At 46.3% G+C, this 17791-nt stretch overlaps 1 protein-coding gene across 5 annotated transcripts in view; it reads right to left on the minus strand.

Annotated features, from left to right (window-relative positions):
* Window positions 1-312: 312 nt before the first annotated feature.
* The window catches only part of cdkl5 (cyclin dependent kinase like 5), a 50588-nt gene continuing 33109 nt past the window's right edge, over window positions 313-17791 (minus strand). For 2 of the 5 annotated variants that reach the window (XM_077022515.1, XM_077022593.1), the window contains 8 exons: window positions 10977-12159; window positions 9565-9666; window positions 8953-9058; window positions 8599-8722; window positions 8014-8119; window positions 6919-7035; window positions 5448-5678; window positions 313-5291 (listed from right to left, as the gene is read on the minus strand). In XM_077022515.1, coding sequence (XP_076878630.1) covers window positions 4875-5291; window positions 5448-5678; window positions 6919-7035; window positions 8014-8119; window positions 8599-8722; window positions 8953-9058; window positions 9565-9666; window positions 10977-12159 — 2386 coding nt within the window. In that variant the 3' untranslated portion in view covers window positions 313-4874. The remainder of the gene's footprint in view (window positions 5292-5447; window positions 5679-6918; window positions 7036-8013; window positions 8120-8598; window positions 8723-8952; window positions 9059-9564; window positions 9667-10976; window positions 12160-17791) is intronic. The other 3 variants (XM_077022668.1, XM_077022747.1, XM_077022826.1) reach the window with 3 other exon arrangements.

Raw genomic sequence — 17791 nt, forward strand, 5'->3', positions numbered from 1 at the left:
TTTGGGAGCTTTAATCGGTAGGAGTCTTCAGTCTTATACAGAACTCACACCTGTCCCTCTGACAGTGAAGTCTGAGCTCCTCACTGTGGATAAACTAATGATACATGCATATAGTGTCCATTTTGAAGAAAATCTACCCTAATGCTTTGATTATTCTGAACTGAATGAATTTCAATGCATAAAGATGTAATGTGTATCTGAGCCGTATTTATAACCATATTCATACTATAGTGATCAAATAGGAGATCTAAACAAATGGTGGTATCTAAACACAAATTTAGGACTTCAAGCCACAAGGGAGGACATCGTTTTTATTTGTCATTAATTATAGGGCAATATACATTATAAATGCTTTTTGTGACAGACATGCCAAGATCTGAAACACACAAAGGCTGCCATTTCTCCCAGACAGACTGGAGATCACAGGACCACACAGCCTGCACATGGATGGGCAGGAGAGAGGGACAACAGATGGGGGAAGGGAGGGGTGGAAGGGCAGGGAAGGAAGGGGTAGCAGAGAGGGGCAGAAATGGGGCAAAAGACAAGATCAAGGAGGGGAAACAGCGGGGCGGGGAAGGGGGACACGTATAACTGAGTTGGTTCTCCGTCATGATCAACAGTACGACACTGAAAGTGAACAGCGATTTGTGAGGGGCTGTATCAAAAACGACAGCCTCCCTCGAAGCCTCTGGAACTCGTGACGTGTTGGGGACGTATCCGTGCGATGTACCCATGGGACGTATCCATGGGACGTATCCATGGGGTGTGTCCACGGAACGTATCCGTGGTACGTATCCATGAGACGTATCCGTGGGACGGATCCATGGGATGTATCCACACATCTAATCACTGCTCTGGCTGGATCACCGGCGTGATGGTTAGGAACACTTGCAGATCAGGTCAGGAGAAGATTGGCATCATCACCAGTGTGTCCATAACGAGTCCATGTGCACAACCTGAATGTGCATAACCTGCATTAAGTTCCATATCTGAATCACAGTTACACATGGCTTTCCATACACACACACACACACACACACACACACACACACACACACACACACACACACACACACACACACACACACACACACACACACACACACACACCCATCTGACAGTAAATATCTAACACACACACACACACATGCCCTTCTGCTTGTATATATTCATACAAACATATATAGTGATGTCTTTCCAAATACATTCTAGTATAGTCTAATCTAGACTTTCAAATTGCCAGTGTAGAGAGTGAAGAAAACACCTCTGGTCCCCTCAGCTAATCAGTCATCTCTCTGTGGTCCATTGCTGATGGTTGTTAAACATTTCAGTTTCTATGAGAATTTACACAAGGTCGGCACAAAAATATATATAACAAAAAATGTATCTATGTACTAATGTGAACGAGGAAAACACCACTAAAGTAAAAACAAAACAAAAAACACAAGAGAGAGAGAGAGAGACGGAGAGAGTGTGACAGAGAGAGAGAGAGAGATGGAAGGAGAAAAAGGGTGGTATGCAGCATGATATGAAAAACAGGAAGCTAGTCTCATCATGGAAGTAGATTTAACAAATTGCGTGCAAATCCCAATCACTTGCAAAGTGGCCAAAATATTCTAGTAGCAACCAGGCTGAGTTGGGCAGAGATCAATTTCTGACTACAGATACCAGGGTATCTAAGGTATTTAAGATATCTAGGGTATCTAAATAGTAGAGTATCTACATAATAGGGTATCAAGGGTTTGTAGGTACTTGAGTATCCAGGGTATGTAGGTATTATGGTTCCTAGGGTGTGTAGGTTCTAAGGTATCTAGGGTATGGAGATACTATGGTATCAAGGTACTAGGGTACCTAGGGTATGTTGGTACTAGGGTATGTAGGTACTAGGGTAATTGGGGTATGTAGGAATTAGGGTATTTAGGGTATGTAGGTACTAAGGTACCTAGGTTATGTAGGTACTAGGGTAATTGGGGTATGTAGGAATTAGAGTATCTAGGGTTTGTAGGTACTAAGGTACCTAGGTTATGTAGGTTCTAGGGTACCTAGGATATGTCAGTATTAGGGTATCTAGAGTATGCAGATGAGCAGGGCGTCTCTGTGCTGTGGCTTTGGAGATAATGTGTGTTCCCATCTGCCTTTGTCTCGCTGTCCATGACATTATGTTTAGACATGGATGCAGCTGCATATCAACAAGAAGATACTCGAGCTATTACTTGAGTAGCTGATGTAAGGACCTGGTTCTAGATATGACGTTGAACCTCTGCTCTGGACTTCATTCAGGTTTTGGAACTAATTCTGCGTCTGGTTCTAGTTTGATTTACCTTACAATAAATTAACACGCAGGCACAACGTGTCCCACGCTTACTGCTGCTTGAATTGTGCAGCTGGACAGTGTCTACCACAGGCTCGTGCAAATGATAACTTGGCGCTACGATGTCATGGCTCTGCCAACAGGGGGCACTGCAGCGCACACTGCACAGCAAGTCTGCTTGTACACAGCAATAGGCTCTTTGGAGAGGCCGAACTTGACATAACAGTTTTCAACAGTCAGAACAAAGAAACAAAACTGAAATTAATAACTTACTGTATTACAAATGCCAAAAATATGTAATGATATAGGTGGGTGATCATTTGTCTGGATTCCTATGTGTCAGTGGAAGGATGGAACTTGTGACGATGATATGAATTATGTACTGATCGTGTCATAATAACACTGGAATATAAACAATACGAGATAACACAGGGACTGTGCAACTTTAATTAATTAAAGTATTCGTGAGTGGTTAAATTTTCAATTAAATTAAAATGTTCTTGTGGAAAAAACACAAAGTGGAGCCTAATTCAGACATGAAAAATGTTTCTGAATGTGCAAAAAGGTTCACTGCACTTTTCAATGGTGTACATTACTGTTATGTGTCCCAATTACACAGCTGTTCAAAAACAAAATCCATATTTAATCCAGTTATCTTGATTATGGTTAAGATAGAAGTATATAGAGAAACAAAAGGTTTGGTAATTGTTTATAAAACACCATATCGGCACACAACACCCGTGAGAAATATCTGTTTAAAGTGCACCATTGATAAACAATACTTAAAAAATAAAAGAAAATGCACTTTTTAAAACAACAAAAAGAAAGAAAAAAACAACACTGCTTATTAAATTGTTTTCATTCAGATAAATTTCTCTTTGAATTTCTTTTCTGGAATTAAACATTGTTGAGTATTGTTTTCAAAACAACTTAAAATGTGCTGATAAATACATTCAAAAGGATAAAAATATTTAGAAATGAATATTAATCATCCACATCTGCCCTCTTGTGTCGTCATGATTTCTGCCTCACTATACTGCTCCAGTCGTAAAACAAAGATAATTCCCAAAACTCTCATAACTTAATATTTCTGTAACTAATATATCCATCTCATATATTTATATGTCCTTTAAACCATCTACAGTTGCTGTTAAAATAAATTATTTCAATACAATATATAATTCTGAGTTGAATCTGTTCCTTAAATTAAATCTCAAAGTCAATCAGGGAGTTTCCTCCCCTTGGAATCTACACGCTGGTTCCTGATTGGCCCACACCACCCTTAGTTCCACCCCAGTGCAGCCTGTGGCTGTTCTGTTAGCTTAATCACTGTATGTATATACATGTCCTCCCCTTTGTGTTTACTACCAGAGCAGAGCAGTTTGTTTGTTTCTTGGTTTTGGTCTTTGACTGCATGATCCTATTACTCCTACCTGATCATTAATCAGATAGCTTACAGGAAAACATCTTCTAAGTCCTATGATAAAATCGAAGCAGTACATTTGTATAGTGGATTTTGGAGGCCTCGGTGTCATACTGTTACAGTAGTTGCACTTAGATACACTGAGGCTGCCTTTGTGCAGTACTGTATGTTACCAGCATGTGGCACTAAGAAAATTCACAAAGTCCCGCCCCCTACACCCAGAACACCAACCACAGGCCAGCTGACCCCTCCTGCCCCGTCACTCACACAGCCCCGCCTCTTATTCCCAGAACACCACCAGCTCAACCCTGGCACAGCCCAGATGACTCCTGCCTAACTGCACCGACGCTGTACAGCTCTGACATTCCAAAGTCACATTAATGGCACTGTGTTCCACCTGGAATAGATTTGGAAGAATTCACCACTGATAGATTGGGAAAAATAGAATAATTACAGAAGAATAATATAATTCATAAGATCATTTAGCTTCCGTGTTCTCTGGGAGACCTCAGAACAATTTAAATTTAAAACAACCTGCAGAGTGTTTATGTATGAGAGACCTAGGCATCCAGACATTGGATTCATAATAACAAAATATCCAATGAAATAATAATAATAATAATAATAATAATAATAATAATAATAATAATAATAATAATAATAATAATAATAATAATAATAATAATGATAATAATAATAGTCCTAACAATGTACCTTTCGTTACAACAGTAAAATGCACTATACATTGTAAATATTAAGACACCCATAATTAATTAAATAATCTCCATGAAATATAGAATTATTACACATTAATTATACATTCTCTGGTGTATAAACTAAAGCTCTTACTATTCCACAGATTGCCCTCTCCCCATCAATAAATGTACATATACAAATACATAGATACATATCATCAGTGTTGATAAGATATCCAACAGAAAACTGAACCCATATGTCATTAACAGTAATACAAATTCTATCAAATGTAGATGCTTTTTTTTTTTTTTTTTTGCTTTTTTCTTATTAAACAAACCCAAGACGTGACTACCGCCATCTTCTGGTCAGAGGCGGAGTTGCGTATCACTGTGCATGAGTGGCGTGGTGGTGTATTTCCCCAGGAGGAGACCCAGCTGTGCTGCCCTACAGTGCCGTTTCTTTCAGGTCGTTGAGGTTTGGCATGCGGGTGCGAGTGGCCCGGGTGAACCCAATGCCATTCTGCCCGCCCTTGCTGGCCATTTGATCGGGGTAGGGAGGAGCCGCCTCCGCACGGGCCAGGGCCGAGGTGTGCCAGCCCGACTCCATCTGCCCCGGCAGGGGGTAGTTATGGGGTTTGCGGCTCTTGGTGTTGGGGGTGAGGCTGCCCACAGGAAGCCCTCGAGCATCGGGGGGCGGTGGTGGGGGGCCTTTGGGTGGGCCGGAGTTTGGGTGGGGCTGAAAGAGCAGTTCGGCGGAGCGGTCCGGAGGATGAGGTGGAGGTGGCGGCTGGGTGGTGGGAGGGTTGGAGGAGGGTGGAGATGACAGGTGAAGCAGCTTGCGCAGAGACTTCAGGGGCTGGTTCTGCAAGAACCAAGCAAAAGATCAGAACGTGGACACTGAAAACTTGAAAAGCCCGTTTAAAGAAATGACCACCTTAAACTGCAAATATTTATAGGAAAAATGTTTTTCTGAAAAAATATAAATAAATATGATAGCCAGTAGGGGGCGTTGTCTTGCCTGTGGTTGTGCGTTCATGTGTTTCTCTGTGGGCCACGTGTTGTCTCTGTCTCGGTTCCTGTCCCGTTCCCTGTCTCGATCCCGGTCTCGCTCCCTGTCCCTGTCCCTGTCTCTGTCTCTGTCCCTGTCCCTGTCCCGGTCCCGGTTTCGGTGCCGACTACTGCTGTGGTGGGAGGAGGATTTCACCGGCCTCTGTAGCAGCAGCTGGTCCTGAACTCCATCAGGCGGGACCTGACGTACACAATCACACAGAACACCAGTAAGAGAGAGAAAAAAACTCTGCAGGGAACCTCGACAACAATCAGTTCTCTCTACTCTTCCGTCGATAGGTCGTCCAAAAACACAAATTCGTGCATGAGAACAGGAGGCTGGGGGCGTGTGGAAACTCCTGCTGCAATCTGCCCTTCTGCAATCACACTGTAGAACAAATGATAGCTCATATGATTCTGAACCAGAAAAGCTCACTTGCTACGCTGGTCTGGTCTATTAGCATCTAGAAGGGGCAGCTTGAAGGGGCATCACATTCACTTTGTGACAGTGAAACTTTGCTAGTTATTACATGCAATTCCAGTAAAATCCTCACGTTCAGTGGGTTCGCACTGACAGTTTCTCGGGAGGAGGGAATTACATGTGAATCCAACATAAAGTTCTAAATTTGACACGGGACTTTGTACTGTGACCTTGGGAGTCAAGAGGAAGCAATTGTCTGCTTTGTTTGTTGAGTTTAAGCATTAAAGGTTTTCAAATCACCCAGTGTGCTAGCTCGTTAGCAAATATGCTAGCTAAATGTTTTTGGGGTTTTTATGGCAGGAATGAAGTTAGCGAGCCAATAATCCTATGCTAAGTGCTCTTGGTCATGTGTTTTTGGATGTGGACACATCATGAGCCTAACTGCTCTATCAGGACACACCCAGCCCCTGCCTCTTACTAACTAGATGGGTTAGTTTGTGTGAACAACACACTTTTCTAACCATTCTCCTGCACCATCCCACTGGGGGAGAACAGTAAGTGTGTACATGTGCGTCTCTGTTAGCCACTGTTAGCAGGCACTGCCGGGACAAACACGGGCTCCATGCATCGCACTAAACGTGCTGGCGATGCTACTTAGTTAGCCCAGACGTTGACAACACATGTAGCGAACACTAGGGACCAGATCCCTGAGATGTGGACAAATCCTTGCTAACGACTGGCGCAGAGTATTTGAAGCTATTGTGTTTGGCTGCAGGATCCAGGATCCAGGCGTAGGGTCACATCGCTAAGATCAAATCTGACGGCTCCTCATACACATGGATCTGGCCCTACTGTTCACACTGCTCATTCATGAAATGACACTGATGGATCATAAATCAAAGAGAAGAAAAAAGAACCCAGATAATACGTTTATATCTAAAAGCGCGTGCGGTGGAGGTTCAGTGTGACGTGATTAATGCAGAGGGTTAGGTTGAGCAGGTCGGCTCTGTGGGTGCAATACCATGGTCTGGGTAAGAACAGGAAGCACACAGGCGTTATGCTTTAAGCTACTCTTTGAGTTAAACAGGGGGAAAAGGCTTTTCCTGATGCTTGGGTTCCTTCCCTCACGAACCTCCGTCTGGAATATAAGATGCACACAAAGGCCAGCACCTGATTGGTTGAGGGGAAGAGACAGACATCTTTGTTGTTGAAAACAGCAGATGAACATATGGCCTCGACACACTGTGTTTGTACACAGAGTGCACGAGAGGAAGATTCCACCACCAGATATCTTGCCTGGGTTCACACTCAGTCTCCATATGCTTCTGGGTAGGAGCTTGCTCTGAACACAGCTACTGGATAGGAGAAAGCTCTCCATCCAGGGTACGAGAAAGCTCAGAATACCTCCTGAAGCTCTGAAAACTTTCTTGGTAGGACCAATCTCTGATCACAGCTCCTGCTTTAGGAGAAATCTGTGATCACAGCTCCTGCTTTTGACTATAGCCTGAGGGACTTCAAATGGAGGAAACTAAGGTAACTTCTGACCAAGCCATCTGCACTGCGTCACCTTTTCCTAATGACTGCATTTCAGGTCACCTGACCTGAAACATGAACTATCGAGCCTTAAGTTTATTTTAATAATAGTTGTGGATGATAGTAATCATTTATCCTATTACTTCAGAATGCACACATATTGCGTTAGCTAGGCTAAATGCACACATTGCGTTAGATAGGCTAAATGTACACATTGCGTTAGCTAGGCTAAATGGTTGACAGACAAATGCAAACAGGACAAACGAGAGACAACACAAATAAAGACACAAAGCATTCCTCCTTACTGCCGCTAAAAGAAGACGGGCTACCTTTCCTAACAGCGAATGAAATAACAGGCCAGCGAGCCAAATAATATGCCGACTCATGCCAGCTACATTTCATCCGTTGTTCCGCACGTTGGCCTTCTGGGATGGCGGATTCCTTCAGCAGCAGTAGTGAGGCGTTTACCTAAGCACCACATTCGTACTGCAGCTCCAGACGTCTGCACTACGTGAGCAGAGTGAGGCTATGAAAGGGAGTGCGGCAGGGCCGGCCAGCCGCTCAGGACGCCCGAGATGCTCACCGCCTCTGACTTCTTCTTTTTCTTTTTTATTGCTCTGAAAAAGCCCTGTTTTTCCTTCTGTTTGGGCACCTCTGGTTGGGTCATGGCCATGGCATCAGAGGTAGACCTAAAATTACAAACACACACACAAATTTAAGGCACACCAGGCTGTAAACAAGCTATATTCTTAAAATGTATTGCCATGTTTAATGAAAAGTGCTCTGCAGAAAATAACTAGCTACCCGTGAGTCAATGTCCCGGTAAGGAGCTGAAATGGATTGGATAATCTGGATAAACTCTCTAACAAAGTTCAGACACGCCTGCAAGTAATCAACAAAATTCTCGACAGCAATTATCTGACAGGAATTTTTTTAATGAACATTTTGTAGGAGTACACAAAAGGTCACCTGCTTAAACAAGACCTCAGACTGGAAGGGTCAAGGGTTCGCCTCACTTTCACATTCCACATGGGCTGGCCATAACAAGGGTCCTAAACAGCTCTAAACTGGGTTTTTCTGAGAGTCGTTATAAACCAATTCCCCCAGTATGATTAGATATCCACACGTGGCAGCATTATTGCTGCCATGGTAACAGGAAGAGGCTCACCAAGGGTCAAAGTTGGTTTGGCGTTTGGAGTGGTTGCTCTGGGCCGCCATGTCTGCTGGAACAGGCGGCCCTCGACCTTGATTTGAATTGTCGTGGAAGGAGTTGTCTGGTCGCGGAGAAGGCACTGGACCACAGAAGGGATATACAAACACACAGAGAGGGAAACGATTAATGGACGGATTTTCAATGATACCCTTCGTGCTGGTTTTAGGGATTTGATGAGGTGAATAGGCTATGATGAGGGTAATGAGGGCATGAGGGTATTAGCCTCGTCTGCCCAGGAACCCAGAGCTCTGAGCTAGACTGGTGTGCCCACGTTTCTGGTCTTCTAGCCCAGGCCCGGTTTGAGATTACCTCTATAGAAGCTGCCTACTCTCCGAGGCATCGATTCACTGTAGATGATCCTGTTCTCCTTGGATGACGTTCCATCCTCCATGTGTGGGTCATGGTACATCGCCACCTGCAGGACAGGTGGAGAGGAACGCTACTGCACCCTACTGGCCACCACACCATCACCACCTCCACCCCCACCCTACCTGCGTTCACGCCTAACCAAACCAGCAATGTTACGCCATGTTTTTTATTTATTTACTGACATGGAGATAGAAAACAAAGTCGATCAACAAATAAAATGAGCAAAGAGAGGAAAGAAAGTTTGTCTGAGATGCCCATTTGTGCTAGAAGCGTGAACTAAAGCGACGTGACTGAGGAGACATTGATAAAACACTTATATAAACATTTAAGGTTGAACGGTGTGAGGCCTGTTAGGGGTGAAGCTTTGTCTGGTAGTCAAAGCAAAACAGGGCACGGAGGAGATGAGGGGAGATACGTCAGCGGCCGAACACCCGGGACACTCGACTAACTGCCTGGGCGTGTCTGGGGGTGTGTGGTGAGAGCGGGTCTCAGATAGGGTTCCGTGTGTGGCGTGAGCATGGCGGTCCGTGCGAGCTCGCCTGCGACTCGGACCTCGTTTTTGGGCCGCTGTGAGTGGAAGGGAGCGGTGTTGTCCCTCGTCGAGTCTTTAATCGGGCCGTGAGAGTGAGGCTTCTCTTTGGGAGACTGTTCGCTCTGTCAACACAAACACACAGCAGGTAAAGCAGACACAAGAACGAGGCGCGCATGCGTGTGGGAACGCGCATGCATATGTGTGTGTGTGTGTGTGTGTGTGTGTCTGCACATGTGTGTGAATGCATGCACCTGTGTCTGTGTGTGTGCACTGCTTCTGTAGGACCGTTTTTATGCTTCTGCACAGTGGATTTAAACTGACTGGAGTGCAAAACTCCAGTTTTACGTGATATGCAAATGTGAACCGCACAGGACAGTCAGTATGGCATGTGGCTCACAAGATGGACATTTTGAAAAAATTTAAGATTGCTTAAAAATTAATTAACCAGGAAAATCCAGATTTGTATGTTTCTGCTTACAAAAGTTGTAACGTAAAGATGTCCTGATGTAAACAAGAAACTTTTTTTTCTGTTTTGGATCATCTACATCATTGGTTACATAGCACATAACAAAAACTGATTTATTAGAGGTGCATTTACATTCTGTAACAACCTATGATGGAAAACAGTATCACTGTTCAATTACTTACGGCCTCTACAAGGTCCCTCTCTACCTGTGAGTGCAAGTGTGTGAGTGTGTTTGTGTGTGTGTGTGTGTGTGTGTGTGTGTATGTGTGTGTGTGTAATGGCCCCTTACATGAGCAGAAAGCAGCAAAGCCCAAACACACACACAAGATCAGCACACACACACACCTACACTACAGCAGCCATAATCTCACTCTGAAAGGACAACTGCATGTCATCCAGTAGTGGCACTTTCAGTGTGTGTTGCAGTGTGGTCAGAACTGGCAAGACGTGTTTGTCAATGACAGAGCGGCAGGCAAAGTCGAGGACGGAGCATTCAGACCACAGCTCTGCCAGAGGGACAGGGAGACCAATGGAGAAGCTTTAAACATACAGTGGCAGACATTAATGGTGCAGCTTTGAGAATCAGAACCTGTACAGCATGAGAGACTGTAGGAGCAAGACATAACAAATAGGAAACAGACATGGAAGGACCAGGAGAGACAGCCGGAGAGAATTAAATAGATCGATTTTCATAGATTAATAGATAAGTAGATAGATAAGAATGGGAGTGAGAGAGAGCAAGTTAGACAGATAGAAAGATAGATAATTTGAGGAAGAAAGGAGAAAGAGAGGTATAAATAGATACAGAGAGAGAGGGTCCAATGGAAGGAAGGAGAGAAGGAGTGAGAGAGAGGAATCTAAGAGTAAGTGTGAGGTAGAGAGAGAGGGAGTGAGAGAGCGTGAGGTAGAGAGAGGAAGTGAAAGCGAGTGTGAAGGAGAGAAAGAGAGAGAGAGAGAGAGACTGACCCTGCTGAGGTCGGGGCTAAGCTCCTCCCTGGATGAGCCGGTGGGCTGTCGGGGTATGGGGCGGTGAGGGAGCTGAGGGGAGAGCAGTTGTAGGCTGCTGGCGCGTGTGGGCGCGCCTTGCCCCACCATTAGCCCCGCCTCCTGCCCATGGGTCCTGTGGCGCTCCCGCCGCACATACATGGAGTGCCTGTGGGGGCGTTGCTGAGACGAGAAGGGGCTGGTGTAGCCCAGGCCATAAGGGAAAGTCTCGTGTGGGGCGGAGAGCGTGTGGGCATGAGCGGGGCCGACTCCACCCGCCCTAGCAGGGTCCAGAGTGTCGGGGGCCTTGGGTTCCTCTGGGTTCTTCTTCCTGCCTGAGGATCGGCGGGAGTCGAGCGTGCCGCCCTCCAGGCGTGTGTTGGCACGTCCGGCGGGGCTGTGGCCCTGACGCTCCGACGTGCCATGTCGTTCCGACGTGCCATGCCTCTCCGACGTGCCATGCCTCTCCGACGTGCCATGCCGCTCGCCCCGCGGGCTACCCGGAGCGGTGTTCAGGTCCAGGCAGCTGGAAGGGAAGTAACGGGACCCGGAACCGGAGCCGGAGCCGGACGCAGCCTCGTCCGGGTGGAGCCGAGCCTCGGCCAGGTTCCCCACGGACTTGGCGTCGCTCAGCGCTCCGTGGCTCTTGGACAGGCTGAGGAAAGACGAGGCGCTCTTGGAGGACGAGGAGGAAGGCATGGAGCCGTGCGAGCTTTCCGCGTAACTGTGGTGACTGCGCTTGTCCACCGATTGCAGCGTGCTCGTCTTGCCCTCCAAAAAAGACGAGTGCCGGCCCGGCTTCGAGGACTTGAGGTACTTCCCGGTGGTGGCATCCGGCCCGCTGCCCATGCCTCCCGTCAGCCCGCCCTTGGGGGCCAGGGTGAAGTCAAACTCCTTGCCCTTGGTATCTTTGGGGCTGAGTAAGTGGGGTAGATTGTTGTTGGCCAGATCTTTGCTGCAGGACACCGAGCGGTTCAGCGTCTGACTCTGGTAACTCTTGGGATGCAGGGTGGGGCTCAGGCTGGACGCCACACCCCCAAGCCCAGGCACACCCCCGATCACACCTCCATTCAGGAAGCTGTCTGTGCTACGGTGCAAGTCTTCGTGGCGCGGCAGTGACGAGCAGTCTTTACCGTTGGAGCGACGGTGACTGGAACTCTTACTTCTGCAGAGAGAGAGAGAGAGAGAGAGAGAGAGAGAGAGAGAGGAGGAAGAGTGACAGGGAATTAAAGAGAAGGAAAAAGAGAGGTAAAGAGGTGGAAACAAACAGGAAGGACGAGACAGAGAAAACAAGAGAAAGACTAAGCTAACAGCAAGATTTGTAGCATCTTGTAACAACCTAAAGGTACAAATAGTCATTTTTAGTTGATGACTATTTGGTATTGGTATTTGGCTAGTATTGGTAACTAATAATAAAAATTATCATCAATGTTGTAGTACTATATTTTATTTTCATGCCTTTCTCCTTTCTTTGTTTATGTTCATTTGCTTAGAGTAAAAAAAGGTGGGCTGTTTACATGTGTGTGGTGTGTGTGTGTGTGTGTGTGTGTGTGTGTGTGTGTGTGTGTGTGTGGGTGGATGTGGACACTGTTACCAAGACTCACTGTTCTGCAGACACTGAATTCTGCATTATTAAATATAGTCCCTTCTACCAGCCATGTGAATTCACATGTACCATCATCACTGTAATCTTTGCTCCCCCAGATGCTAATTCTATGTCGGCCATGAAGAAACTTAGTGCTGCTATTAGCAAACTTCACACAGTACCAGGTTCTTCTCCTACAGAGGGCACGAGGTGCTGCTTTTAGGTCTGGAGATCAGGAAGCTCACACCTCCTCCAGGGCCAACGGGAGAGAATCCAGAAGAGCAAAACGTGAGTACAAACCAACTTCAATAATTATACCATACCACCCCCAGGGCACATGGTATGGTATACACTAAGTATCACTGAGCAGGACTGAGCAGGACTATCAATCTTCAATCACTGACCCTTCCGTCCCTGCAAAGCTCAACATCTTCTATGGTCAATTTGACTGAGCCAACGCAGAAACCTCACATCAAAGCTGAGCCGCCATCCCATGGTCTGTGTTGAACAACTGACATGTATCTGAAGTCTGTATTGAATAACTGGCTGGGAGTTTCAGGCATTTTTCAAGCTGCCCTTGACACAGGAAGTGGTTCCTAAAGACAGCAAATACCCACAAACACACTGGGGTCCTTAATGACCTCAGTCCTTTTGCCATCATCTCATCGCTAAGTTTTTGGAGACTTGTCCTCTCCCGTCTGAAATCCCACCTGCCCTCTTCATTTGACTCTTATCAGTTTCCCTATCAGATCCAACAGGTCTACAGAAGACACTGTTATCAATTCCCTCTAACCTGGCCGGCCTGGACAGGCTAGTGTGCCAACAATAATAACCACTATGTGATATCTTCAAACTCCTGGGCATCCACATCTCTAATCTCGCACGGACACCTCCATCCTGAAGAAGGCATGCCAAGGTCTTTACTTCCTACAGAGGCTGTGGAAAGCTCACCTGTCTATGCAGATACTAGTGAGCTTCATAGTATAGTTACCGTAAGAGCAAACTGACTGACTCTCAGTGTGCTATGGCTGCGACTATGTCTCTGACCAGAAGGGCCTCCAGCAGGTGGTGAGAACCACCCAACACGTCACTGGTGCCCAGCAAACCTCCACTGAGGACAGTCATCAGAAACTCTGCCAACCCAGGGTGCAGAACATCATGAAGGACATTTCTTATCTCATCCACGCACTACTGACTCTTCTTCCATCTGGGAAACACAACAGGAGATTTCTCTGTTGCTCCATCAGGACAGTGAGCAACTTCATACCTTCAGCGGTCAAACTTCTGAACTCCTTCAAATTAATATGGACTACCTGCACTTATTTGCTCTGTAATTTATATATGTGGTAGTGATTACAGTTTTTCTCAGTCGATTTGGTACATTTCTCACATGGTTTACATTGGCATCACAACAAGTGCATTTCTCAATGAAGTGCAAATTAGTGCAAACAGCAAAACTCAATGAAATGCCTGCAAAAGCACATACTTCACTCAAAATTCTGTTTTTGCCCCAAAAGCAAATATTTAGGTCAATCAATTTGTCAGTGCCATCAGAATATCTAGTCTGTGTGCCATCGCCTACAAACAAGGCAGTCAAAATACTTAGCCATGTTGTCAGTGCAACTATAAGTCACAGTCAGTGCAGACTGTAAATATATTCTGATGGAAACTAGTTTTTTATTTCAAGAACGCTGCACATTCTGTGGTATATCAAATAAAACAATGTTACATGTTACACACAAAATAAAAACTTACACAGAACACAAAGTTACACATGACCGTATGTGGGAGACTGATAGTACCTGTAAGTAATTGGACTGGAATCAAATTTGTACAGCAATATTGTTGGACTGTATTGTTCGCACTGCAATTTGTTGACAAAAACAAATCTTCAGAAAAGAAGATTCTTCTTCATTGAAATTCAGAAAAGACAGAGAGCTGACTGGAAAAACTGCAAAAATAGAAACTTACTCTACACCTTCAAAACAACCTGAGTACATACAGCCTCCTCTTGTTGTGTGAAAATGGAACCTCTGACCCCCCTATGAGCTCATTTTGATGTTTTATGGTATAAAAAATGGAATTACATCAGAATTTATGTCAGTGTGCAGCATTACAGCAGAGCACACATTTCTCAATTTACATACATGTTTTCTCTATGAAATGTTTGAACAATTGAAGACACAGTTGTTCTTCCAATATTCAGCTGCACCCAATGACCAGCTTCAGCCATTGTAAGACTATGACTTACATGTAAAACATGGTCCACAATTGTTGCCCTTATTTCACTGTTTTGTCCCCTTACACCAGTCTTACCCCTCTACACCACACACTCTTACCCCTCTACACCACACAGTCTTTACCCCTCTACACCACACAGTCTTACCCCTCTACACCACACAGTCTTTCCCCTCTACACCACAGTCTTACCCCTCTACACCACAGTCTTACCCCTCTACACCACACAGTCTTTCCCCTCTACACCACACAGTCTTTCCCCTCTACACCACACAGTCTTTCCCCTCTACACCACAAAGTCTTACTCCCTCAGTCTTTCCCCTCTACACCACACAGTCTTACCCCTCTACACCACAGTCTTTCCCCTCTACACCACAAAGTCTTACTCCCTCAGTCTTTCCCCTCTACACCACACAGTCTTACCCCTCTACACCACAGTCTTACCCCTCCACACCACAAGTCTTACCCCTCTACACCACAGTCTTACCCCTCTACACCACACAGTCTTTCCCCTATACACCACAGTCTTTCCCCTCTACACCACACAGTCTTTACCCCTCTACACCACACAGTCTTACCCCTCTACACCACACAGTCTTTCCCCTCTACACCACAGTCTTACCCCTCTACACCACACAGTCTTTCCCCTCTACACCACACAGTCTTTCCCCTCTACACCACAAAGTCTTACTCCCTCAGTCTTTCCCCTCTACACAACACAGTCTTACCCCTCTACACCACAGTCTTTCCCCTCTACACCACAAAGTCTTACTCCCTCAGTCTTTCCCCTCTACACCACACAGTCTTACCCCTCTACACCACAGTCTTACCCCTCTACACCACACAGTCTTTCCCCTCTACACCACAGTCTTTCCCCTCTACACCACACAGTCTTACTCCTCAGTCTTTCCCCTCTACACCACAGTCTTACCCCTCTACACCAGTCTTACCCCTCCACACCACAGTCTTACCCCTCTACACCACAGTCTTTTCCCTCTACACCACACAGTCGTACCCCTCTACACCACAGTCTTACCCCTCTACACCACACAGTCTTACCCCTGTACACCACACAGTCTTTCCCCTCTACACCACAAAGTCTTACCCCTCAGTCTTTCCCCTCTACACCACAGTCTTACCCCTCTACACCAGTCTTGCCCCTCTACACCAGTCTTACCCTTCTACACCACACAGTCTTTCCCCTCTACACCACACATTCTTTCCCCTCTACACCACACAGTCTTACCCCTCAGTCTTTCCCCTCTACACCACAGTCTTACCCCTCTACACCAGTCTTACCCCTCTACACCACACAGTCTTACCCCTCTACACCACAGTCTTACCCCTCTAAACCACAGTCTTACCCCTCTACACCACAGTTGTACCCCTCTACACCACAGTCTTACCCCTCTACACCACACAGTCTTACCCCTCTACACCACACAGTCTTACCCCTCTACACCACAGTCTTACCCCTCTAAACCACACAGTCTTACCCCTCTACACAACACAGTCTTTCCCCTCTACACCACACCGTCTTACCCCTCTACACCACATTGTCTTACCCCTCTAAACCACAGTCTTTCCCCTCTACACCACACAGTCTTACCCCTCTACACCAGTCTTACCCCTCTACACCACACAGTCTTTCCCCTCTACACCACACAGTCATACCCCTCTACACCACAGTCTTTCCCCTCTACACCACAAAGTCTTACTCCCTCAGTCTTTCCCCTCTACACCACACAGTCTTACCCCTCTACACCACAGTCTTACCCCTCCACACCACAAGTCTTACCCCTCTACACCACACAGTCTTACCCCTCTACACCACAGTCTTGCCCCTCTACACCACAGTCTTACCCCTCTACACCAGTCTTACCCTCCACACCACACAGTCTTACCCCTCTACACCACAGTCTTACCCCTCTACACCACACAGTCTTTTCCCTCTACACCACACAGTCGTACCCCTCAGTCTTTCCCCTCTACACCACAGTCTTACCCCTCTACACCAGTCTTACCCCTCTACACCACACAGTCTTACCCCTCTACACCACAGTCTTACCCCTCTAAACCACAGTCTTACCCCTCTACACCACAGTCTTACTCCTCTACACCACAGTCTTACCCCTCTACACCACAGTCGTACCCCTCTACACCACAGTCTTACCCCTCTATACCACACAGTCTTACCCCTCTACACCACATTGTCTTACCCCTCTAAACCACACAGTCTTTCCCCTCTACACCACAGTCTTACCCCTCTAAACCACAGTCTTACACCTTTACACCACACAGTCTTACCCCTCTACACCACAGTATTACCTCTCTACACCACACTGTCTTACCCCTCTACACCACACGGTCTTACCCCTCTACACCATAGTCTTACCCCTCTAAACCACACAGTCTTACCCCTCTACACCACACAGTCTTACTCCTCTACACCACAGTCTTACCCCTCTACACCACAGTCTTTCCCCTCTACACCACACAGTCTTACCCCTCTAAACCAGTCTTACACCTTTACACCACACAGTCTTACCCCTCTACACCACAGTCTTACCTCTCTACACCACACTGTCTTACCCCTCTACACCACACGGTCTTACCCCTCTACACCACACGGTCTTACCCCTCTACACCACACAGTCTTACCCCTCTAAACCACAGCCTTACCCCTCTACACCACACAGCCTTACCCCTCTACACCACACAGTCTTACCCCTCTAAACCACAGTCTTACCCCTCTACACCACACAGTCTTACTCCTCTACACCACAGTCTTACCCCTCTACACCACAGTCTTACCCCTCTACACCACACAGTCTTACTCCTCTACACCACAGTCTTACCCCTCTACACCACACAGTCTTACCCCTCTACACCACACAGTCTTACTCCTCTTCTTGGCTGTTCACCCTGTACATGGCCTCGTCTTTCTATTATGAGTATCCATTGTGATACTGCA

This window comes from Brachyhypopomus gauderio, chromosome 1, assembly GCF_052324685.1.
Source record: "Brachyhypopomus gauderio isolate BG-103 chromosome 1, BGAUD_0.2, whole genome shotgun sequence".
NCBI classification, from domain to species: domain Eukaryota; kingdom Metazoa; phylum Chordata; class Actinopteri; order Gymnotiformes; family Hypopomidae; genus Brachyhypopomus; species Brachyhypopomus gauderio.